We start from the raw sequence: 23,326 nt of genomic DNA on the forward strand, positions 1-23,326 counted from the left end.
AGAACTATCACTTTTAAAAAGTGCTTAGGGGGCAGCCCGGGTAGCTCAGGGGTTTAGCAGTCTGCCTTCAGCCTGGGGCATGATCCTGGAGACCCGGGATCGAGTCCCACATCAGGCTCCCTGCATGGAGCCTGCTTCTCCCTCTGCCTGTGTCTCTGCCTCTCTATCTCTGTGTCTCTATGAATAAATAAATAAAATAGATTTAAAAAATAAATTTAAAAAAGGGGCTTAGGCTTTTATTATTTTTTTCACATTTATAGTTGTCGCACACGTACAGTTGCACAATGCTAGTGTTTTTTTAGCAACTGTTTCTTTCTAAAATATTTGCCTAATTTTCTAGAAGCGACTTTTTATACTATTGTCCATTTATATATTTAATTATGTAATTAAAAATAATCAGAGTCCAAAAAAGTTTGTTCTTGGTGAGCATGTAAGTCAACTGGGAACAAAGTTTTGGGGGTGGCTCTGCTGAGTATTCAGCCGTGAGGAGGCTTTTAGTTATTCTATTTTACAGAGGGGGTTCTCTTAATCCAATTGATTAAGCAAAGCTGAATAATGAAATGTGTATCATACAAAGAGGAGTTGGGCATGCTTTCCCTCAAGGGCCTTTTTTTATACGAGTGGGATCAAGGTAATTACCAAGGAAGGCTCCTTGTTAGTAGTTTGGGAAGATGATTGAGAAGTGACTGGTGGTTGCGTTCTGACGGTGTTGACTGCACTTTGGAGCGTGGCTGTAGGCAGAGGATGTTGTTTACAGAGTTAGCGTAAGTACCTGGAATGGCAGGGTAGCGAGTAGCACCGGGGAAACTAGATGAGGTCGAAGAGGTGTTGTGGGACAGGTGACAAACCGGAGGCTGTGGTGTTGCCACTGCCGAGTTTGTACCTGCCCCAGGAGGCAGTGGGAACAGACGGAAAAGTTACAGGATGGAGGGTTACTGCTTTCAAATGTGTACTTTGGAAGGATTTCTGATAGAGGATCAGTTTGGGGAAACATGAGGGAGTCCTTAAGGGCGACTCTAATCACAGTAACTAGAAATTAAAGAATTGGAACGAGGAGGGGGTAAGTCATGGAAGCAGGGTGACCAAAGAGGGGAAGGACTTAGAAAAACAAGAGGAATGAGGGATACTGGGGGGCCCAGGTGGCTCAGCAGTTGAACATCTGCCTTTGGCCCAGGGTGTGACCCCGGGGTCCTGGGATCGAGTCCCACGTCGGCTCCCTGCATGGAGCCTGCTTCTCCCTCCTCCTGTGTCTCTGCCTCTCTCTCTCTCTCTCTCTCTCTCTCTCTCATCAATAAATACAATCTTTAAAAAAAGAAAAGGAATGGAGGGATACTTCCAATCTCTGCCGTTACAGTCGAGGATAGGTATAGGTGTGGGTGCAGGACTTCCCATTCAACAAATATGTTGATTACCTTTACCCAGGATCTTGGGGAGAAGGGTAATCTGGGGGAAATGCTGCAGGAAGTAAAAGTTAAATGTACAAGAATATGTGAAAGATTGAGAACTGAGGTATGTGTGGGAACAGCCCAGTGTGATGGGGTATTTTTCTGATAGCTTTGGAGAGCCCAGAACGTGTAGCAGGAGAAAGTAGGTGGGCGTGGTCCATGGTGTAAAGGTCAGCAGCAGCGCAGGGTATGTGCTTGGGAAGAATATTGGTAATTGATGATTAAACGTGGTAGCACTTCGTGGGTTTGGGCCTGAGAGTAGAGGACGCAGGGCCGTGTGAATGGGGAAGCTGGTGACCCGCTGGGAGGAGAGGGGCCGTTGAGGAGCCTGGAGATCGTTGTGAAAACTGTTGGTGTCTGTTGCCAGCGTACCAGGAAATTGGACAACATCCTGTATTATTTTTTCACCGCATAGTCTGTTTTGCTCTATTGGAGAGAAGTTTATGTGGAACAGCAGGAAGTGGAATTTGTCTCTAAGTTATTTCCCACTGATCTGCCACTTCAGCTCGTTTCTGTAAGGAGGTGGCAGCGGAGCTCGTTGTGCCGGTGTTATTTGCAGCGCTGTGTTAATTTAATGCGTTCGTTAAAATTGTGTTTGTTTATTAGAGACAAAAAGAAAGAAGACAAAGAAAAGAAACGTTCCAAAACACCACCAAAAAGTTACAGCACAGCCAGACGTTCCAGAAGTGCAAGCAGGTGAGGGGGTGGTACTGTGTTCTTGGCACCTTTTATAACTTGCGCAAGAATATCCGTGGGCCGTGGGCATGAAATGGTTTCCAGTTCGTAGGTGCATACGTCAGTGTCGACGTTTTTTAAAGGCCATTTGTGAAGAATAACGTGAAGGGTTTTTACTTCATGTTTTCCCGCGTTCTGTTTGAAATGACATGGAATTCAACAGAGGTCAGGTTTTAGGTTTGCCAAATACATGGCACATCCTGATTCGGTCTGTCGGTGACGTCTTAATGGCTAAGATACGCTGAAGTGCTACATTAACTTCATTACGTCATGTTTAAAACATCCACGTGCATGCAGGCACCGGTTTATTGATAAAATGAGAGGCCTTGTATGTAAGTTCCGATCTAGATCCTTTATTGTGCCACAGTGAAAATTTCGGTGTTGCAGCTTCACTGCACAGAACCTGTATTTTTCGCTCCCGAGGTGGTTCCGACGCCTGTAGGAAGCGTCGCCTGCTTCCATCGTCTTCCACACCCGCTTGCACTGTCGCGCTGCCGGGCTCTGTTGTGGTATCTTGATTGTGCAGATTCACTGGGAGGCTCACGCTCTGTATAAGAAACAGCTCAGTGGATGAAAGACCTACATATAAAAGTCCAACTGAAACTTTCGAGAAGAAAACATAGAATTAACTCTTTATGGCCTTGCATCTGGTAGTGGTTTCCTCGATGGCAACGAAAGAGAAATAGAGAAAAATTGGAAATCATCGCTCCTAAAGGCGTGTGTGTCAGAGAACACGATCAAGAAAGTCAGGATGGCCCAGAGTGCTAGGAGGTGCTTGCAAATCGTAGAGAAACTAGGAAGGCCCTTGTTACCTGGGACGTGCGAAGGATTCTAGACGTAACCAAGTGCCAGTGGGTCGTGAGAGGCTGAGGGGAGTGCAGATCAGAAGCACTGCGCGTTGTGCTTTTTCTCTCGATGCTTACATCAAAAATGTGGCGTTCCCAGAAGGGGATGGCGAGATTTTTTTTAAAAGATGATAGCCAGTGGTTGGGGAGGATGTGAAGACACTGGAACTCTGTGCGTTGCTGGTAGGAACGTAAAATGGGGCAGATGCTTTGGGAAACCATTTGGCCATTCCTTAAAAAGTCCAGATTTCTTGACACAGTAGTTCCCTCTGGGGGTGTAAAGCGCCGCGGCCACACGGACACGTCTTCGCAAGTGTCCTAGCAGCCAGCGCCGGCAGCCCAGGAGTCCGCCCGCATGTCCGTGAACTAACTCGGGTCGACAGGGGCCCGGGCCTCCGGGGAGGACCGTTCAGCGGTTCACAGAGGGAAGGTGTCCGCTAGAGGCTCTGGGGCAGCACGCGCGACAGCCGCCTGGCCCCGGCCGCGTGGCGCCGACCCCGTTGGCAGGAAGTGTCCGTGAAGTGTCCACAAGGGGCAGGTTGAGGCGGGGCTAGATGGTGGCCAGGAGCGGGGCTAAGGGCGGGTGCCCGCGGGGGCACGGGGGCGTCCTCCCTGGAGCACGGCGCGGCCTCGCCTCCGGCCTCCGCAGAGGTTTGAACCCGCTCCACCCGGGTTACCCTGGGGGGCGGTTGTGCGGGTCCAGGGCTGCAGGGACCGTGTGACGAAGCCTGAGAGCTGGGGGCCTGGGGGGTCACGGGGCGAAGGGCGAGGAGGAGCCTGAGCAGGTGTGTGGAGTCGGGTGTCCCTCTGTGCCTCCCCTCGGTGGTGGCCCCCCTGCGGGTCCCCGAGTCTCAAGGCGAGCGCCCGAAGCAGGAGGGGCCACGTGTGTGGGGGTGGGGGGGCACGGAGGAACAGCGCCTTCCAGAACCGAGCTGCGGCCGCAGGAGCAGGCGCGGGCCGCGTGTAAGCGTGGTTGGTGCGTCTGTGCTTCTAGAGAGAGACGGCGGCGGCGGAGTCGCAGTGGCACCCGGTCTCCCAAAAAGCCTCGGTCGCCTAAAAGAAAGCTGTCGCGTTCACCGTCCCCTCGGAGGTAAGGATGTCGGTGCTGGGGCCCCGGGTCTGTGTCGTCGTCGTCGCCCGCCCCCTCCCCCCCCCCCAGGTCTTCCCGTGGCTCGGTGCCCTGTGCCCTGTGCCCTGTGCCCTGACCCAGGCTGCGCAGCCGCACTCGCCGGGAACTGAGCAGTGCGTAGAGCGCGTTGGTTTGAGGCTGTGTGTGTCCCTGTCCCCCTAGACATAAAAAGGAGAAGAAGAAAGATAAAGACAAAGAGAGAAGCAGAGATGAACGGGAACGATCAACAAGCAAGAAGAAGAAAAGTAAAGACAAGGAGAAGGACCGGGAACGAAAGTCGGAGAGCGACAAAGACGTCAAAGTAGGTTTACAAACGGGTTTGCTCCGGCGCTCGGGGGAGCGCGGGGGATCTTGCCAGCCGGTCTTTCTGGAAAGACGTTTACTTCTTTATTCTCCTTGGCAAAGCAGGTCACACGGGATTACGACGAAGAGGAGCAGGGCTACGACAGCGAGAAGGAGAAGAAGGAGGAGAAGAAGGCAGCCGAACCGAGTTCCCCTAAGACGAAGGAGTGCTCGGTGGAGAAGGGGCCGGGCGACGCCCTCCGGGAATCCAAAGTGAATGGGGATGACCATCACGAGGAGGACATGGACATGAGTGACTGAGCCCGGCCCGTGGCGCCCGCCTGTAAACATGCATCAGTGTCATTCCTCGTGCGACCTCAACGCTGTATTTGTTCATCTCCGACCTAGGTGTGCACAGCTCTGAGTTACAAATGGTTATAAAGCTCCTGATAGTGATATTAGTCATTTACACCCCAAAGCTTCTAGAAAACGATACACGAGTAACCAGTTGTTGACGTGGTGAGATCTGATCGAGTAACCAAGCAGCTGTACCAACCTGGTGCTGCTTCACAACACAACGAAAAGCTGCATGCGTCTCCAGCAGGCATGGATTGTTTCTGTTGTATGATCCTCTTTATTAAGTCAGTTCACTTATAGTATTTCTAGAATTTGATTCATTGCCGTATAGAGCCCTGTAGGGAATGCACTGATTGCATGTTAATTGTGGCAGGAATATCCTAAATGTCATTAAAATCCTCCAACATGATGGATCTCCTTACGGTCTTGTTTGTTGACATGACAAATTAACATTCTTCTAGTTACATCTGAAAATGAACATTTGAAATAGATAATCCTTTAAGCCTCGTGGCTGAATTTTCGTGGCTTTTGTTTAACTCTGAAAGGTTATATATATGCACTAACCTTTTTTTGATGGCTGATTAGGCTTTAATTACAAAACCAGGTTTCAGAGGAAGCGGTCTCCGGCAGTGGGTCAGTAGCATATTTTGAAGTAGAGTTGTATACTTTTTCATAAGGTGTTTGGGAATTTGTTTTCCTGAAATAATTTATTCCACGTCGTGACATCAGTGAACGCGTCTGCCTATCCTGAGTCCATCTGCAAAAGGAAGTTCTCTCTCGTCCCGATTGTCAGTTTTCCAGTCTTTTATTAATTTGTTTTAATCTCCGTGTTGGAAAAAAGGGGTAGTGCATTTTAAATTGACCTTCATATGCTTTTAAAATAAGACAAATCTACTTGATAATGTACTTTTTATTTGATCTCGAGTTGTATAAAACCAATAAATTTGTGTTACTGTTACTGCAGTAGTAACCTTATGCACACGGTGATTCCATGTTAAATGCAAAGTAGTTAGGCGACTGTTTTCTTAGTTACAGGAGTTTCGAGCTTCACTTTTGTGCAGTAAAAGCAAAAGTAGGCTACAGTCTGTGCCATGTTGATGTACAGTTTCTGAAATTGTTTTACAAGACTTTGATAATAAAACCCTTAAACTTATGCTGATGCTCCTGTAAACCTGCATTTGTGTTTATTGACACAAGAACACACCCCGGGGGTCCGAGGGGCGCGAGCGGACCCCAAGCACAGCGGCCCCGACCCGGCGGTGCGGCCCGGCGGCGCCTTCGGGGGAGGGGGGCTCGCGGGGCGCACGGCCAGCTGCGGCCGCCCTGGGTCTCGGGCCATCGGGGGGGGGGGCGTCGTCCCAGACGGTGCCCCGAGCCTCCCCTCGTCACCCTGAGGACCCGGCGCCCCCCGCCCCGGGGCCTCCAGGCGGAGCAGCGAGGCGCTGGGCCTCGACGTTTCCAGGTCCCAGGTCCCGGGCTCCCACGTGGGTGTCCGTCGCCCCCACCCAGGGCGGGGCGCCCTGGGCTGGGCCAGGGAAGCGGGCGGGGGGGCAGGGGCCTGGGGCGCGGCCACCTCGGCTGCTTGGCGGCTTCGGAGCAGCCGGTCCAATGTGCCCCGCTGTCCGGGTGAGCGACTGCGCCACCCCGCGTCCCGGCCCCGCGGCCCCCTCCCTGCCCGGAGCGCTGGCCTCCTCGCCGGTGCCCCCGGGGCCCCTGTGCGGACGGACGGTGCCGGGGACGCGGGGACACCCGCCTTGGGTCCGTGGGACGAGGACGGGGAGCCCGGCCCGCGGCTGCACCCGGAGAGCGCGGGCGCCATCCAGGACCGCCACCCCCCGCCCCCGCCCCCCCCCCCCCCCCCGCAGGGCTCCATCCCCCCCAGGGCTCCATGCTCCATCCCCCCCCCCCCCCCCCCCCCCCCCCCCGCAGAGTTCCATCCCCAGCAGGACCTGCAGGCTCATTCTCTCATGACCCTCTACCGTTTCCCCCTGTGTAAGAATGTGTGATGCACACAAAGTACAAACGGTGCTGATCCCGTTTGCGCAGGGCCTCCGCCCCCAGTGGCCCTTAGAAGTGAAGTCGCGGGGCCTCCTGACTGGGGGTGGTGGCAGCCGCACGCCCGCCGCTGAGGGCTCAGCTATGGGAAGTGTTTCAGCTTCCCCGAAGCCGTCCAGACCGTCACCTGTACCTGTGCTCCCGGCAGCCACCGCACCTGGCCGATGCTCCCCCTGTGACACCCGACAGGTGCAGAGGGAGGAGACCTGGGTGTCGGGAAGCATCTCCCTGAGGACAGGAATCATGTCCTGCAGGGACGCCTGTCCCAGGGGCAGGGATACCGAGCACTTCTCAGGGGCCACCGAGGATGACCTCGTTACCGCCTCCCGACTTCCAACAGTTGCTTCGCTCACAAATGGAAGGCACGTGGGATTTTGTGGACTCCCGCAAAACCTAGGTTTTCACGTGAGATCATCAAAATGAAGGGTGTTTGGATCTGCTCACGGACGGTGCGCTTCAGGCACCGGGACACAGCGCGCACAGCGCTGCACTCAACAACTGGATTAAAAGGCACATTTTGAAAAGTCTAATATTGTGAAAAGTTTATTTGCATTTATTGACTCCTTGTTTTCACCATCATAAGAGATACATTTGCTTGTCCTTTGTGATCAAAGACATTTTGGAATGGATAATCTACTACTCTTTATGAAAGAAAAGGAGAGGAGTTAAGAACAAAATCCAAGTGCAAAAGTTCTCAGTAGTCTCCCTACCTCCAGTGTACCCCAGCAAGCCAGTCACAGCTCCGAGGAACCCAAGTCCCAAGCTGCAGGCTGCCACGCTGCTTCTGCGTCAGGTCGTCCGCACGTGTGCAAGAAGATCCGCAGCACCTTCCTGCAGGACAGCACGCTCCCGGGGAGGGCCCGGGGCAACAGCGGCCACGGCCACGGCCCCGCAGCCCCGCAGCCCTGCTCGCCCGTGCCATCACACGGGAGGACTCCACCTCCAAGTCCCCTGATCAACAAGCCTTCCCAAAATAACAGGGATCAACTGCTAGTCCATAAACCTAATCTGGGTTTACCAGCTCTTTCCACAAAATTCAACAGACCCACATACGGTGGGAGTAATTGGTCTTTGAATCTGTAACTATGATCACTTCATTATAAAATGTAATAAAATGTCAACATATGCAATGTCGTGTTTCAGCATGGAAGATGCAGCTTTATAGATGTTTATTATAAAATTTTCTTATGGTTGATGCTTTGGATTTTTAAATAAATCATCTCTTCAATAAAAGTCTCTAAATTCATTCAAATTATTTAAAATCCTGGAAAAAGTTTAGACTGTTGGTCGCTCTACAAAATTTGACAGATGCATTCTGACACATTGATCAGGATACATTTAAAAAACATTTTTTAGCTAAGCTCTTTAATATAACATAACATTTTATGACTGTTAAACATTATTCTCCCTAATTTATTTTCAGTCTTGGACCTTTAAACCGTCTTGGAATAAATATGAAAAATTTTAAATGCAAAAATGAGTAATGCATGATTTCACTTTGGAGATTAAAATCAATAAATATTTTCTCGTGACTTAAAAAAATAAACAGTAGGAATCGTCAATCCTGTGTACATTTCTGGAATTTAGCTTGTAACAAATATATTCTGTTAGCATATAAAATGTTTTTTTACCTTACTTTGAAAGCATTAAGTATGTAGGGATGTCCAAAGTACGTGGGTGGGTTTTTTTTTTTTTAAACTGACACGAATGCATCCATATTCCATTAAAAACAAACAGAATAATCAGAATGATGTGCACTTATTAGGAAGCGAGTTTAAAAATTTGGAGATTGTTTAAAGTGCTGAGATTTGGAAGAGGAATATCTTTAAGCATGCTAACCATACCTTATCATGAACACAAAAAGGACTTTTAAACTCAGGTTTAGAAAAAAAAAAAGAAAAAATAGAGGTTCTATGAAAGGAAGATTAGTAACAAACATTTTCCATTGAAGAAAGAATTCAGGTAAAAACAAATAGCACCACAATGAATTGCACTAAGGTGCTAAAGGAGGTACCTTATTCCCTGCAGAGTGAACGCTCCTTCTGAAATGTATTGCAACATATAAATGCAATTGTTTAATGGTTACCATTTGGTTCATTCATCTACAGAAAACTGCATTCCTTCTAGTTCATTATACTGAACAAACATTCAAATTACTGAACTATACATAATGTTACATAGTTTACATTTTATGAAAACAAAGCTTGAAGGAATATTTATAAATGTCACCTTGAATATAAGATGACAAGTTTAAAAGGGCTTCATATCTCTTAAGACATTTAATTTATGTTAATGGTCCAGGAGTGTTTTAGATATAGATATAGATATAGATATATTTATATGCATATATATTTCAACAAGAAGTGTAAAAATCTTTAAAAACAAATCACAGCACTTATAGCTGTTTTACATAAGAAGTACTCAGGGTCATTAAGGTGTCAAACTATTACACTTATAATATGTATATTTTTAAAAAGACTGAAAATGGCACATCAGGAAACTTGCCGAAATTCTTTTTAAAGGCCCATCTCATTGTATCGTATTACTGATGTGTCGGCTCAATGTAATTCCCTTTTCTTCTCAGAACACCTGTCCCTTCTACTTGGATTCACTTCTGGGTCTCTGTATCTGCTTGCTTTCCTTGGTGAGAGGACATCACTTTCCATGTCAGCTAAAGATCAGGAAAACGGCTCGGGTCTTCCTTATAGTCATCGGGTATAGTGAAGATGGAGCCATCAAATTCATCATATCGAAACTCCTGAAAAGTCACAGTGGCTGTGATCGTAGGAAACACGGGAATATCTAGAGAGGACGATCAATGACAACATTGTAAAATGTTTATCTATTTACAGACTAGAAATACTATCCGAGATATCCACGCCCCTTAAATGTAAGGAAGCACTGAATACTCGGGAACTGATGAGTCCTAATACGTGTCCAACAGTGGGTGCGTCTATTTTGGAGAAGGGCTTTGTATTGGTGGAGAGAGAGACACACCAAGGCATCAAGAATCACATCACAAGGGCGGCCCGGGTGGCTCAGCAGTTTAGTGCCGCCTTCGGCCCAGGGCATGATCCTGGAGACCCGGGATCGAGTCCCACGTAAGGCTCCCTGCATGGGGCCTGCTTCTCCCTCTGCCTGTGTCTCTGCCTCTCTCTCTCTCATTTATAAATAAGTAAAATCTTAAAAAAAAAAAAAAAAAGAATCACATCACAAATACAAGTTCTCATGGCTTCCCAACCTTAAACCTATTAAGACAGAGTCCCCCAGGTTCTTATCTTTTTCTTGGGGCCAAGAGACAGATATATTTGTACTTTTCACATTCTGGCATCTTTTCTATTCATATCATAGTGTATATACTATTCGGACCCTGAGCTGATTTCTCTTCATTCTAATACAAAAGAAATACAAATAACAAATAATTTTACATTTTGTCATGGTTAAAAACACACACCCACACAATTACATGAAGTTTAAACTCCAATGTCCCTAAGTAAAGTTTATTGGAACATACGATGCCATGCATTTACTTACTGTCTATGGCTGCTTTTGTTTTCCAACAAGAATTAAGTAGTTGTGACAGAAACCATATGGCTCACAAAACCTAAAATATTTACTATCCTTCAGAAAAAGTTAATGACCCATCTTAGGCATTGGAAACAAGGGAAAAAAACAAGTGAGTGGGAGAAAAAAATAAATCATTCATCGATGGAGATTATATCCGGGTTGGGAGACATGGGAAATAAGTGAAAGTGAGTGTAACTAAGAATATAGAGAGAGGTAGTAAAGCACGGTGGGGAGAAAGGAGTCTCCGTGTTGGAGCTCTTGACCAGGGTGGTCATGAGAAAACATCAATTAAGTGACCTTCCAGCAAAGACCTGAGCCGTGAACCATACAGCTGCCCAGAGGGAAAAAATCCCAAGCAGAGGGAACAGTACAACAGCCCTAAAAAAGACAGCGTCCCGTGTATCCTGGGAACAGCTAAGAGGCCAGTGTGGCTGACAGGTGAGTGAAAGGAAGATGAACAGGAGGAGAGACAGGCGCCCAGATCAGGTGGGGTTTAGGTCAACAAGTCTTTGGCTATTTCTCTGGATGAAAAGGAGAACCAGTGGAAGGTCGTGAGCAGGGAGGTGACGTGCACTGTGTGGGCAGATGTGATGAGAATGTCATGGAGGCTGACGAGTAAAAGGAGAGACGCGTTCCAGAAGGAGCAGACATGCAGGGAGACGATCGAGAGAGAGTTCTGTCCAAGAAGTCAGAGGAAACCTGAAGACGACCTATCATTCACAGGGATGAGGACTGTACACAAGAGAGTCAAGTCCTGGAGAGATTATCAGAACGATAACAGAGCGGAGCCAGCAGGTTTAACAGCAGGAGTATCAATTATAAACACAGTTAAGAGTGGAAGAGAGAACATGCAGTGAACAGCTGGCCGCCTCTAGTTCGGGGCTACGACACAGACACTCGGCCCGTACTGAGTGCTCCACTTTTCCCACATCTGCACAAGCATTTGGTGTTCCCATGTTTTATTTTAGCCATTCTGTTCGGAGTGTAAAGTGATGCTGTGGTTTTATTTGCCTTTCCCGAATGGTTAATACGACTCAACATTGTTTATGTGCTTACGTTCCATTTACGTATTTTCTCTGGTGAAATGTCTGTGTCTTCTGCCCTCTTCTAATGGGCCTGTTCTGTTACTGATGAGTTTTAAAAGTTCTTGTGTTTTCTTTCTTTTAACTAAGTCTTTCAGAGAGCAAACAGTCTTCACTTTTCATGATGTCTAATTCATTGATTTTTCTTTTCACACATCATGCTTGTGAAGTCTAAGAACTCCTTGCTTAAACCTATATCCCTAAAGTTTTTTCTGTTTATTTCCTAAAAGTTTTATAGTTTTACATTTTATATGTAGACTCAAGTCCATGATACCTTTTCAACTAATTTTTATACGAACTGCAGGACTTAGGTAGAGGTTCCTTTTTTTGCCTTTGGATGTCCATTTGTTGAAAAGGCTATCTTTCCTCCATCAAACTGTTATCGCATCTTTATAAAAAATTAGTGTGCATATTTATGAGGGTCTATCTCTGGATTCTCTGTCTGTCATGTTGTTTATATATTCATCCCTCAGCCTGTAGCACACAATCTTGATTACTACAGCTATATAGTAAATATTGAAACTGAATAGACAACTCACATTTTATTCTTTTTCAAAATTGTTTTGGCTATTCTTTTGGAGATAGGGTCTGCAGTTTGCAGAAGTAATCAAGTTAAAAGTCGTTAGAGTGATCTCTAATCCAATATGATCAGCGTCCTTAAAAATGGGGAAATTTGGAGACACACAGCAAGAAGTTCAGTGAAGGCAAAGATCGGAGTGACTCTTCTAGAAGACAAGGAAAATCGCCAGAAACTAGGGGAGAGGCATGGATAGCCCCGGAAGCCCATGAAAGAGACCTCAGATTTGTAACTTCCAAAACCATGAGAAAATACAGCTCTATTGTTCAAACAACCAAGTTTGTGGTATTCTGTTACAGCAGCCCTAGAAAACTAATACAGATATTCTAGATTCTTTGCCTTCCCATGTAAATTTTAAAATAATCTTGTCTGTTTCTACAAAAGACTATTGCTGGGATTGTGCAAGAACTATGCTAAACCTGCATAGCAACTGGGGAGAATGAACATCTTTCCTATGTTGAATTTTCCAATCCATGAGCATGGTATGTCTCTCCATTTGTTTAGATCTTCCTTTAATTTCATTCATTAGTGTTGTATGATTTTCAACATATAAATAATGTATATGTTTAGTCAAAATTATGCCTAAATATTTCTTTTTACAATTGTCTAATTGTAAATAGTACTTAATATTTAAATTCTGATGTCTATGTGTTCAATGCTAGTATTTAGAAATACTATTGGTTTTTTTATGTTTAATTTGTATCCTGCCATCTTGCAGAACCCATGAATTCTGGTTTCTGGTAGAATCACTAGGATTTCTACTTACAGAATTATGTCTTTTGCAAACAGAAAAAGTTTTCTTTCTTTCTGCTCTGAATGCCTTTGTTCCCTCCATTTCATTCTTTACTGTATTTATTATCCATTTGATTTCTGCAGGCTTGTAGTACTATCCCATATTATTCCTTATTTTGATAATTTGTGTTTTCTCCCTTTTTATCAGTCTTGCTGCAAATGTGTTCATTTTATCGATCTTTTCAAAGAACCAGTTCTTTGCTTCATTGACATTCAAGATTTGTTTTGTTTCCTCTTTCACGGATTTCTACTGTTATTTCCTTCTTTCTGTTGACTTTAGGTTTATTTTGCTCTTCTTTTTCTCTTACTGTCTAGTATGAATATATAATGATTAATTTTTTATTCTTTTACAATTATTGAAGTTTGTTTTATGGCCCAGGATTTGGCCTACCCTGGTATAGGAAGTTTCATGAGCGTGTGAAAAGAACGTGTATTTAGCCAATGTTGGGTAAACTGTACTATAAATGCCAATTAAGTGCTGTAGTTTAGGTGTTCTGTATCCTTGCTGATTTTCTGTCTAGTTGTTATATCAACTGTTTAGGGAAGAAGAGTGATGAAGTCTCCAATTATAATTTTAGATGTTTTCCTTTCATTTCTTTCAGAAGTTTTTGTTTCCCCTACCTTGTAGCTCTGTTCATTGGTACATATACATGTAGAATTGCTATTCTTCATGAATTGATCCTCTCATCATTATAAAATATCCCTATCTGTTTCTGATCATTTTCTTTGCTCCGAAATCTACTTTATCTAACATTAAGAGAGTTACTCCTGTTATCCTTTGATTAATGTTTACATGAAACATCCTTTCACTTTCAACCTTCCTATATCATATATGGAGGCATGAAAAGAACATATACTTGGGTCATGTTTTTTAATCCATTTTGCCAATCTCTATCTTTTAAACAGTCTATTTAGACTATTTACATTTAATGGAATTATTTACATATTAATTAACAGTCTATTTAGACTATTTACATTTAATGGACTTATTCACATACTAAGTCTGCCTTTTTGTTGTTGTCTCTGGTTTTTTATTTCATTTTCTTTTCTTGCCTTCCTGTAGGTTACCACACTACTTTAGAATTTCATTTGTCTATAGTGTTTTTGAATATACCTCTTTGTATAGTTTCTTTAGCTATATATATTTTATATATGTTATATATAACTAATTTGCCATAGTCTTTTAGTGTCATCCTTTTAGCAGTTCAAGTGAAGTAGAGAAACTCTGCCTCCCTTTATGTGCCTTCACCTTCTCCCCTTTACAATATAATTGTAGATAAAAGTAACAATGGAGATATAAAACTAGACTTTCAAGTAGCCTGGCTATGAAAAACAAAGATTAAGGACCAAGTGCTAAGTAGGGTAGAATTAAAGGGGTTATTTTACTTAGTTGGTTAAATTTTGAAAGGGAAAAGACCTGAACAAAGCCTAACAACTAAGAAAAAGCAGTTAGAGAAGGAAGTCTGAAGATAAAAGAAAAATATGGGGAGACCTGATAGAGTAAGCTTTTTAAAAGAAATGGAAGAACAGATCCATAGTACAAATGGAAAGATTATGCAAGTTAAGAAGAGAAGTACCACTTCCACTGAGATAGGAAAGATAAAGGAAAAGATGGGACTTGGGACAAAAAAGTCTGTATGGAGGGGGTGAAAGTAAGAGGGAGGTCTCATTTCCGATTGTTTTTTGTAATTAAGGAAGCAAAAACCACCTGCTTAGACTGTGGAAAGAAGCAGTGGGAGAAACTGGGGACTGATAAAAGAGGTTCAAATTTAGCCTTTGAGCAAAATGGGAGAAGAAGCAAAAAAGCGAAAAGGTCATTCATAATTAGCATTTAAAGCTCTGGCTGATTTTGAAAACATAATTGTATTAACAATTTCTAAATTTTTATAATTTTCCCTTCAATTGTATTTTTTAGCCTGAACACATAAGAAAACTGGTGGAAGATTAAACAAACCCAGGATCAGAGTTTTACAGAGTTAATTCAAAAGAAGGACAAAAAAGACCAAAAAAAAAAAAAAAAGAGAGAGAGAGAGAGAGAAAGGTAAACAAATTCCCAATAACTTTAAAGTATACAAGCAAAACATTATCAATCCCTTGTTAAGAATGTGGTTCTAAAAAAAAAAAAAAAAAAAAAAGAATGTGGTTCTATATTAGAGAAATGCCTGCAAAGAAGTATAGTTTACTTTTTTTTTTCCTTTTCACATAATCAAAACATTTCTTTTAAATACAAATCTATATTGTATTGTGGGTTTGACTGAGGTTTGGGACTTAAATAGATATGAATACAGAGATAGTTAGAAACTCTCATATATTCAATCCCTGCCCACTGTTTTAGTTTGTCACTGTGCCTCTTTAAAATATAGTACCTAGAAGAGAGTCCAATGCATCAACTATTTTTGGGCTATAGAATATTACAATCGGATTTTAAGCTTCTGCAGAAATGAGCACATAATGATCCCTACCAGCAGCTCAAACACACATCTCTTGATTGCTTTAGTTTTCAAATCATTTCTACCTTATGATCTTATCACTGGTTTCTTCAAGTAGACACTGGGTTCTCAATACTATTTCATTACAAAGGGAATCTACAGTGACCTTTTAAAATGTTTTAAAATCCATTTTAACCCACAAAATGCTTATTTCCAAGTCTGTAAAGTTGAGAAGGTCATGTTTAATTTTTAGCAATGAAAGCATTATTTCTGAGAGAAAAGCATTTTGGCCTAATTATTCTGAAATGTGATTTTAGTAATGTTGAATAAAAAAAATAAAATCTATCTGAGGGATTAAATAAAGGTTATACTTACTATATATTTATTTTTCTCTCCACTGGAATGTAAACCTTAAGAGGGCAGAGACTTTTACCATCTCTCATCCCTAGAAAAGCATCTGGCACACAGCAAGCACTGATTAAATAATTGGTGGCATATTTAATGACCATCCAAATAGAACATGGGTGGTATTACTGGCTCTTTTGAAGCTTAACACTAAATCTAAGCCGAAACTCCTAAAGAACCATATAACAGTCTCCTGTTCCCAGTTTTCTGATATACTTAGGAAGATAAATACAGACAAAAACAGGAGTTTAGTGCTTTGAAAGATCATTGCTTAAGATGAAATTAAGCTTAAACATTTAAAACTAAAAGATAAAATGTATGAGTATTATTTTACCCAAGAATAGTGACTGTTAAGATTCCACAAACATTCCCACTGTTCAGAAACTCAAGAGTCTGCTAAAAATTTGGGCTAAAACCCAGTCTCCCTATTTGACATTAGAAAACATTATCACAGGGCATTTTAAGTTCTCACACCCTCTTGTATGAAATATTTGCATATCCCTTACATTTAACTTAAATCCCGTAGAATTAGAATTCTCTAATTCTCTGTTGGAGTTCTAAACATAAAATATAAAACATAAATCTCAATGCGTGTAATCACTGGAAAACTTTATAAAAATGTAAGCAACTAGGAAATCATTTTCCTTCCAAGTACATTTCTTATTAAATGTTACTAATCAGATCTGTATTTCTAATGGACATTGAAGTTACATATAAATTTTCTCTTACCTAGTTTTACAGGGAAGCCTGGAGGAAGCTTCATCTGAACAAATTCTCTAAGCTTGTTAAAGTGCTTGAAGGGAGCTATTACTTCCAAAACATTCAATAATCTGAAAAATGGAAGGAGAAAAAAATATTATCATTTTTCAAACTGACCTCTGTCCTTCTGTTGTTTTAGAACTGCATGCCTTCGCATGCTTTGTAACTCAGACAGGAGTACTGACGTCTAGAGGTTAAGGATGAGGAAACGTCTCCTGGTTTTTTATTACTCTCTTTCATGTGTCAAAGTTTACAACATTTACATTTGATTCTGAAGCCAGAGTTTCCAGTTGTTTGATTTTTATATTTATATTTAAATGAAAGGTTTACACCCATGTTCTTCCTGAAGTCTACACACTCCAGAGTCCTTTAATTAGTCTCACTGCTCGGGTGGCTGAATTTCACGGTCAATTTTGTATGTGTGAAGAGCTCTTATGTTGTTTGTATTGCTTGATTTCTTACAGATTTCAAAAATGAGTGTTTCTTTTTTGTATGTTTTTTATTTTTTTTAAGGATTTTATTTATTTATTCATGAGAGAAACAGAGAGAGAGAGAGAGAGAGAGAGGCAGAGACACAGGCAGAGGGAGAAGCAGGCCCCATGCAGGGAGCCCGCGTGGGACTGGATCCCGGGTCTCCAGGATCACGCCCTGGGCTGAAGGCGGTGGTAAACTGCTGAGGCCCCCGGGCTGCCCTCTTTCTTGTATGTTTAAAGGGAAATTTAGCTGGCAAAAAATTTCAGTTTATACTTCTTTCCCTCTGAATTACAATTTCATAAAGCCTGCCTGAATTCAATATTCCATTAGTCTTTAACTGTAATGTCCCGTTTCATCTTTTGGTTGGATGGATTTCATTTTTTTTTTTTTAAGATTTTATTTATTTATTCATGAGAGACACAGAGAGAGAGAGGCAGAGACACAGGCAGAGGGGGAAGCAGGCTCCATGCAGGGAGCCTGACGTGGGACTTGATCCCAAGACCCCGGGGTTACGCCCTGGGCCAAAGGCAGACGCTCAACCACTGACCCTGGATTTCATTTTCAAGTAGTATTACTTTTCTTTCAAAATGAACCTCTAGCTGCCATATGTCTTGAATTCTTCTGTGTTTTCTTCAATTGCCTTGATATGTAAATGACATCTTAGCCAGATACACTACATGATCACATTGTCTTTGTCTCAGAAATGTCAAGATGTGAAAAAATGCAAAGCTAGGTTTTTACCTTTTTTTTTTTTTGCCTAAATGCCTTTGGATTTCTTTACTAACAACTGAAGTCCAACAGTATAATCAGGATAATTACTGTTACTAATCATCCTTAGATTTTTCTTAGAACCTAATGTTATGCTACAGATTGTTTTTCCTTACAAAGGATTTGTGTTTTACCCTACTTTGCTATTATGGTTACATTTTGGAGGCTTTTCATGTAAATGGATCACCAGTGATCCTTATGTTGAACCTTCTTGTCCTCCATAAATATTGCTTCTCTAATTCTTTAACCTCTTCTTTCATTAAATTCACGATGAGCTATCAAATTTTATTTTTCAGCCACATCTATTGTGTTCATTATTGTTTCTAATGTATTTGTTCCACACTAGTGTTATTTAGTGCTTAATGTATTTCCTAGCCTTATAATCTCCTCCTCGTTTCATTCTATTATCTTATCATCTCATCTTAGAATGACCTAGTTTACTTATTTCACATTCTTCTTACATTTTTCTGTAGCATTTACAAGGAATTTTCTTCTGTTCTTTGACCTGTATCTTACTGTGGAATAAATATTTTATCTGGCTTGTACATGCTCTGTTTTTAATTTTTTTTAGAAGGAATGGTTATAATGGCCACATTTTATAAATTCTAATGTATCCATTTTCTTTTTCACATGCTAACTGTGAAATTGGGATAACTCCTAAAATTGATAGCCTCTTATAAATCAGCCACATTTTTCTTCTTTATTAGAATATAAACCTGGTGCATCCTTGAGTCAGTGGGGTCCAAACTAGGATGAATCATGCAGATTTGTAGGTATGGCTAATGCCCTTCTCACATCTTCTGACAACTATCAATCTCCCTCTCTGATCTATAGATTGAGGGCTGCATAGCTCATTCTACCTTTTTTTTTTTTTCAATTTTGGTTCCTGAGAAGTATGAGACATGTACATAAAATAGGAGTCCTCCTTTCTTCTATGAGCATTATTTTTTAAAGATTTTATTTATTTGAGACAAAGCATGACAGAGAGAGAAAGAGAAAGCGAGCGCATGTGTGCGGGGGGGGGGGGGGGGGGGGGCAAAGGGAGAGGGAGAAGCAGACTCCCTGCTGAGCAGAGAGCCCGATGCAGGGCTTGACCCCAAGACCCCAGGATTCTGACTTGAGCCAAAGGCAGCCGCTTAACTGCCTGAGGCACCCAGGCACCCTGAGAATTATTTTTTAATATACTAGGCCAAACTAGAAAGGGAAAAAACTAAGAAGGAAAAATCATATGGTGCTTCAATTCATCCCCTCCTTTAGAAAGGAGCCTGAAGTTACCTTTCTGTCAGTCAGCTCTACCCACCCATCTCTCCCACTCCACCCACCTCTCTAAATTGGATTTCTAGTTTTTGAGAGGGGGAGGCAGACAAAAAGGGAAGGAGAATCTTAGGCAGGCTCCATACCCAGCGTAGAGCCCAACGCAATGTAAGGCTCCATCTCACAACCCTGAGATCAGGACCTGCGCCAAAATCAAGAGTCAGATGCTTAACTGACTGAGCCGCCCAGGTGCCCCACAAATTGGGATTTTTTAAAATGAGCATCTGATGAGTACAGGTTTGAAAGGATATATTCAAGACATTCACTGCAGTACTAGTTACAATGATGACAAACTACAATCAAAATGTTTATCAGCAGGAGGATGATACAACAAAGGACAGTACATCAATACTAAAAATACCAAGGAAAGAAGAGAGAAAAATGTAATCATTGGGAGAACTCTGAGATACACTCATTTTTAAAAGAAAAAATGAAATTCACAGAACAAAATATAAACTATTCCCTGATCCTATAAAAAAATGCAAAACAGGGATCCCTGGGTGGCGCAGCGGTTTGGCGCCTGCCTTTGGCCCAGGGCGCGATCCTGGAGACCCGGGATCGAATCCCACGTCAGGCTCCCGGTGCATGGAGCCTGCTTCTCCCTCTGCCTGTGTCTCTGCCTCTCTCTCTCTCTCTCTCTCTCTCTCTCTGTGACTATCATAAATAAAATTAAAAAAAAAAAAAAATTTAAAAAAAAAAAAAAAAAATGCAAAACACACAGAAAAATCTAGACAAAAATACCCATCCCAGTTATTCACTTATTAACTATTAGTGACATAACAGTAAACTCATTTTTATTCCATGAACTTCCATGCTGTTAGATTTTTTTATAATAACCATGGATTCATTTATTGCTTTTATAATTTAAAAAAATGACTCAAAAACTTATCTGGTTAAAAGAGTAAAAATGTTAGTAGTCTGTGAACTAGAAAACACCTAGAAGTGTGCACACACTATCAAACAATGGCTATTTGCTTTTTCATTTCAAAGGCCTCAAATGCAACACTCAGATACAAATATTATTACAGCCTTTAGGGTTGCATAGTTTCTTTCATAAACTTATATAGTTAGTAACAAACTTACGACTCTATTCCCAAAGGAAATTCCTGGCTCATGGCTATTGTCGCTTTAAATGTTTTTTTACTCTCTTTGCACACCAGTTCTCTACCCAGATGAGGAGCTCTAAAATGGGAAGAAAAAAAAAAAATTAGGAAACCTTTTCTACATGCTACCATCTTCCTATGAAGAATCTGTCATCTTCTAATGACAATAAATCAATTTTTCTTACTCTGTATAGAAATAAATTTAAATTATGCTAAAAGGACTTCTTATGTATAAGAAATGAGACAAGGGTAACAAAAAAGAAACTAGCATAAGGTTCAGAAAGTCAACAAATTTCATATTAAATGTAATTTTAATAATCACTACTTTTAGGAATAAAGCAAATCGCTAGAAGAAATAAACTTTAAACAGTTTTATTGTATCTCTGGAACAAAATATTGCATACCTCTAAAATCACTTATTCAATTCACTCTCTTTTACTGTCTACACTTCTTAGCACTGACCAGTAAGAAGTAAAGAGTAAAAAATTTTATATTAACTATAGACTATTATAAGATGGAAATATTTTGAAGTTAGAAAAGTATAATAATAAACCTTAAATATTAACCAAAATAAGTCATGACAGCTTCTTCCTAATCATGGAAGTAGCTAATATTTTATTCTCTACCAAAAGGAAAAAACATTTTCTACTAACAACTATATACTTTCTTTGACAAGGTTGACCAGAAAAAAATCTTTTTATTTATTCATTCAAAATAAACCATTTATTCACTTATCATCCTTTTATTTAGTAAATGTTTACTACATACAAACCATGTAATAGGTACTCTAATAAGGATCAGTAATATAACATTAAGCAAAGTCTTATGTAAAGATGGTGAGAAGTAGGCCTGGCACAGGCTGAAACAGATAATGATGAGATGAGCTCAGAATGTCAAAAAGTAGAAAAATAGTGAACAACTTCACTCACCATGCTAAAGATTAAGGATAATAACAGATTATAAAAGTTCATATATAAGGGAAAAAACTCAAGCAACTGTAGTGGGAAATTCTTCACATTACATTTTCTTAGAATAATGTCTGTAAGTTTGGGGGTTACATAAAATGGCAGCCAGGATGTAAAAAGGCTCTACAACTTATTCAAATGTAACTGGGGTTACTTTCCTCCCTCATCATACTTAATCTACATTTTACATGATAAAAGAATTGCTTCAGACAAAACTACACTAAAAATTCTTTATAAAATAATTTTACACCTAAATATTCATGTTTTTACAAATTGTTCTTTCTGAAAACCAATGAATAAAATAAAGTAAAACAAAAAAGTCCTTTCTTTCTAAAAGAAAATCAATAAACAACAACAAAAATACTTACTTTCCATTTTCAGCAGATATATACTCTTCCCATGTAATAGTGTTCTGAGGAGGAGGGGTAAGGGACTGTCTTCGAACCGGCTGCCAAAAAATAAAAAAGAAACAAAGAGGGAAAGACAGAGAGGGAGGAAAAAAGAAAAATGACATATTTTTAAAAATATAAAATGAAGACATGTAATAAACTATGTGAATTACTAATGTACTTAAATCTCTTCAACATAATGCTTTAAGGAGTTCTTCTGAGAGAAGTCCATGGTGATTTAAGCTCACTAAGATTTATTAGCATTTTTTTTCTAAATCTCAAATAAGACAAGTATCAAAGTAATAAAATCCATTTGTCCAACAGCTTAATCATCTAAAATTGTTCCTGCTATTATGCCAGATGTTGAACATGGGAACTAAAGACAAGTATAAAAACTAACCCTCAAGGAATTTACAATTCAAAGTTGGAAAGAAGAAGAAGAAAAAAAACATCACATACAGACATAACTGAGAAATACAAAATATTGTATGTTAAAGGCCAAATGAGCTTACCAAAAAAACAGAAGTTTAGAAAAGAGAGCAATCGTCTATGGACAATAAATGGAGACTAAGGGACTGGGGCCCAGATTTAAACGAAAACAAAATAAAAAAGAATTATTTTAGACGAGGAGAATGGTTAAAAAAAAAAAAAAAGAAAAGAAAAAAAAAACCCACACACAAAAGACTGATTTATTTAAACTGGAAAGGAAAGTTCAAAAGGGAGATCAACAATAGTCATAAAGGTCATGTCGAATTTTAAAACTTGTTTTTTGCTAAATATGAATTGGTATCACCACAGGACAAACTGGCAATAAGGAACTAAGGGAGTGGCAGCAGAAATTAAAAACTGCTATGGAAAACTACCGAGACAAACTTGTGGAGCAAAAGGGCAAGGAATCAAAGACTGATATAAATAACAAGATACATAGTTACCATGGGGAGAGGGTCCCATTCATAGCACAGTGTTACCTACTATGTTAGTAGGCAGGATATTAGAGCTGTTAAAATCAAGGATTTTGAAAAAAACAAACTGAGTTGGAATCCTAGCTCCAATACCTGGTAGTTGTGGGAATCTGGGCATTACATTCTCTCATGTCAATTTAACTCACCTGCAAAACATAGGACACCTAACAAAATCAAGGAGAAATGGCAAAGAAAGAACATAATGCCTGATACAGAATTAAGTATTGAGTAAATAACAGTCACAATTGTATACTGTGAAGTTCCCAGAGGGCAGTTACAAAAAGAAAAGGGAAGAATCCAGTTAAAGATATGGGAATTCTAAAAAAAAAAAAAAAAAAAAGGTTTGGGAATTCTCTGACTAGATTAAAAAAAAAAAAAAAAAAGCGAAAACAGGAGGTTGATAACTAAGTTAAAAACAATGGCATTAAGAGAAAAAAAAGACAGAAAGAAGCCAGATATTAATCAATAAGAAAAAAGAAAAATCTGAGCATCAAGCTGTCATGAAGGCCAAAAGACTGTTAAAATCACAATACTTTAAAGAGAAAGATGCTTGAAAAAGAGCCATATGTTCTTTTGGTTAGAAGTGATTGAGATTTTTGAATAGCATCAGAAAGATGTGGGGGAAAAAAGGAAACTAACAGTGTTTGAGCACCAGGCAATATGAAATACAACAATTCCATTCTTGAAAACTTTACAAAGAGACACACAGAGAGTAGGTTATAATCCCGAGTGATCGGGACTTTGATTAAGGGATCTAAAGGATGACCTAAAATCATAAAGAGGGGGTTTCTGACCCAGACTGGGGCAGCCAAAGCTAAGTGCCAGGAATCACGGTTCCTGAACAGAGGGGTCTACAAGAAAGGGAACAAAAATACCAGTTGAAGAAGACTGA

General features: G+C 41.1%; 2 protein-coding genes across 7 annotated transcripts in view; one reads left to right on the top strand and one right to left on the bottom strand.

Moving 5' to 3' along the window:
* SRSF11 (serine and arginine rich splicing factor 11) overlaps positions 1-5,946 on the top strand; it is a 41,706-nt gene extending 35,760 nt beyond the window's left edge. For 2 of the 5 annotated variants that reach the window (XM_072834052.1, XM_072834050.1), the window contains 4 exons: positions 2,052-2,141; positions 4,020-4,115; positions 4,317-4,455; positions 4,560-5,946. In XM_072834052.1, coding sequence (XP_072690153.1) covers positions 2,052-2,141; positions 4,020-4,115; positions 4,317-4,455; positions 4,560-4,757 — 523 coding nt within the window. In that variant the 3' untranslated portion in view covers positions 4,758-5,946. The remainder of the gene's footprint in view (positions 1-2,051; positions 2,142-4,019; positions 4,116-4,316; positions 4,456-4,559) is intronic. The other 3 variants (XM_072834047.1, XM_072834051.1, XM_072834048.1) reach the window with 2 other exon arrangements.
* Positions 5,947-7,375: 1,429 nt separating this feature from the next.
* The window catches only part of ANKRD13C (ankyrin repeat domain 13C), an 85,661-nt gene continuing 69,710 nt past the window's right edge, over positions 7,376-23,326 (bottom strand). For both annotated transcript variants that reach the window (XM_072834046.1, XM_072834045.1), the window contains 4 exons: positions 21,452-21,531; positions 20,099-20,197; positions 16,430-16,530; positions 7,376-9,650 (listed from right to left, as the gene is read on the bottom strand). In XM_072834046.1, coding sequence (XP_072690147.1) covers positions 9,520-9,650; positions 16,430-16,530; positions 20,099-20,197; positions 21,452-21,531 — 411 coding nt within the window. In that variant the 3' untranslated portion in view covers positions 7,376-9,519. The remainder of the gene's footprint in view (positions 9,651-16,429; positions 16,531-20,098; positions 20,198-21,451; positions 21,532-23,326) is intronic.

The sequence above is a fragment of the Canis lupus genome, chromosome 8 (assembly GCF_048164855.1).
Source record: "Canis lupus baileyi chromosome 8, mCanLup2.hap1, whole genome shotgun sequence".
NCBI lineage: Eukaryota > Metazoa > Chordata > Mammalia > Carnivora > Canidae > Canis > Canis lupus.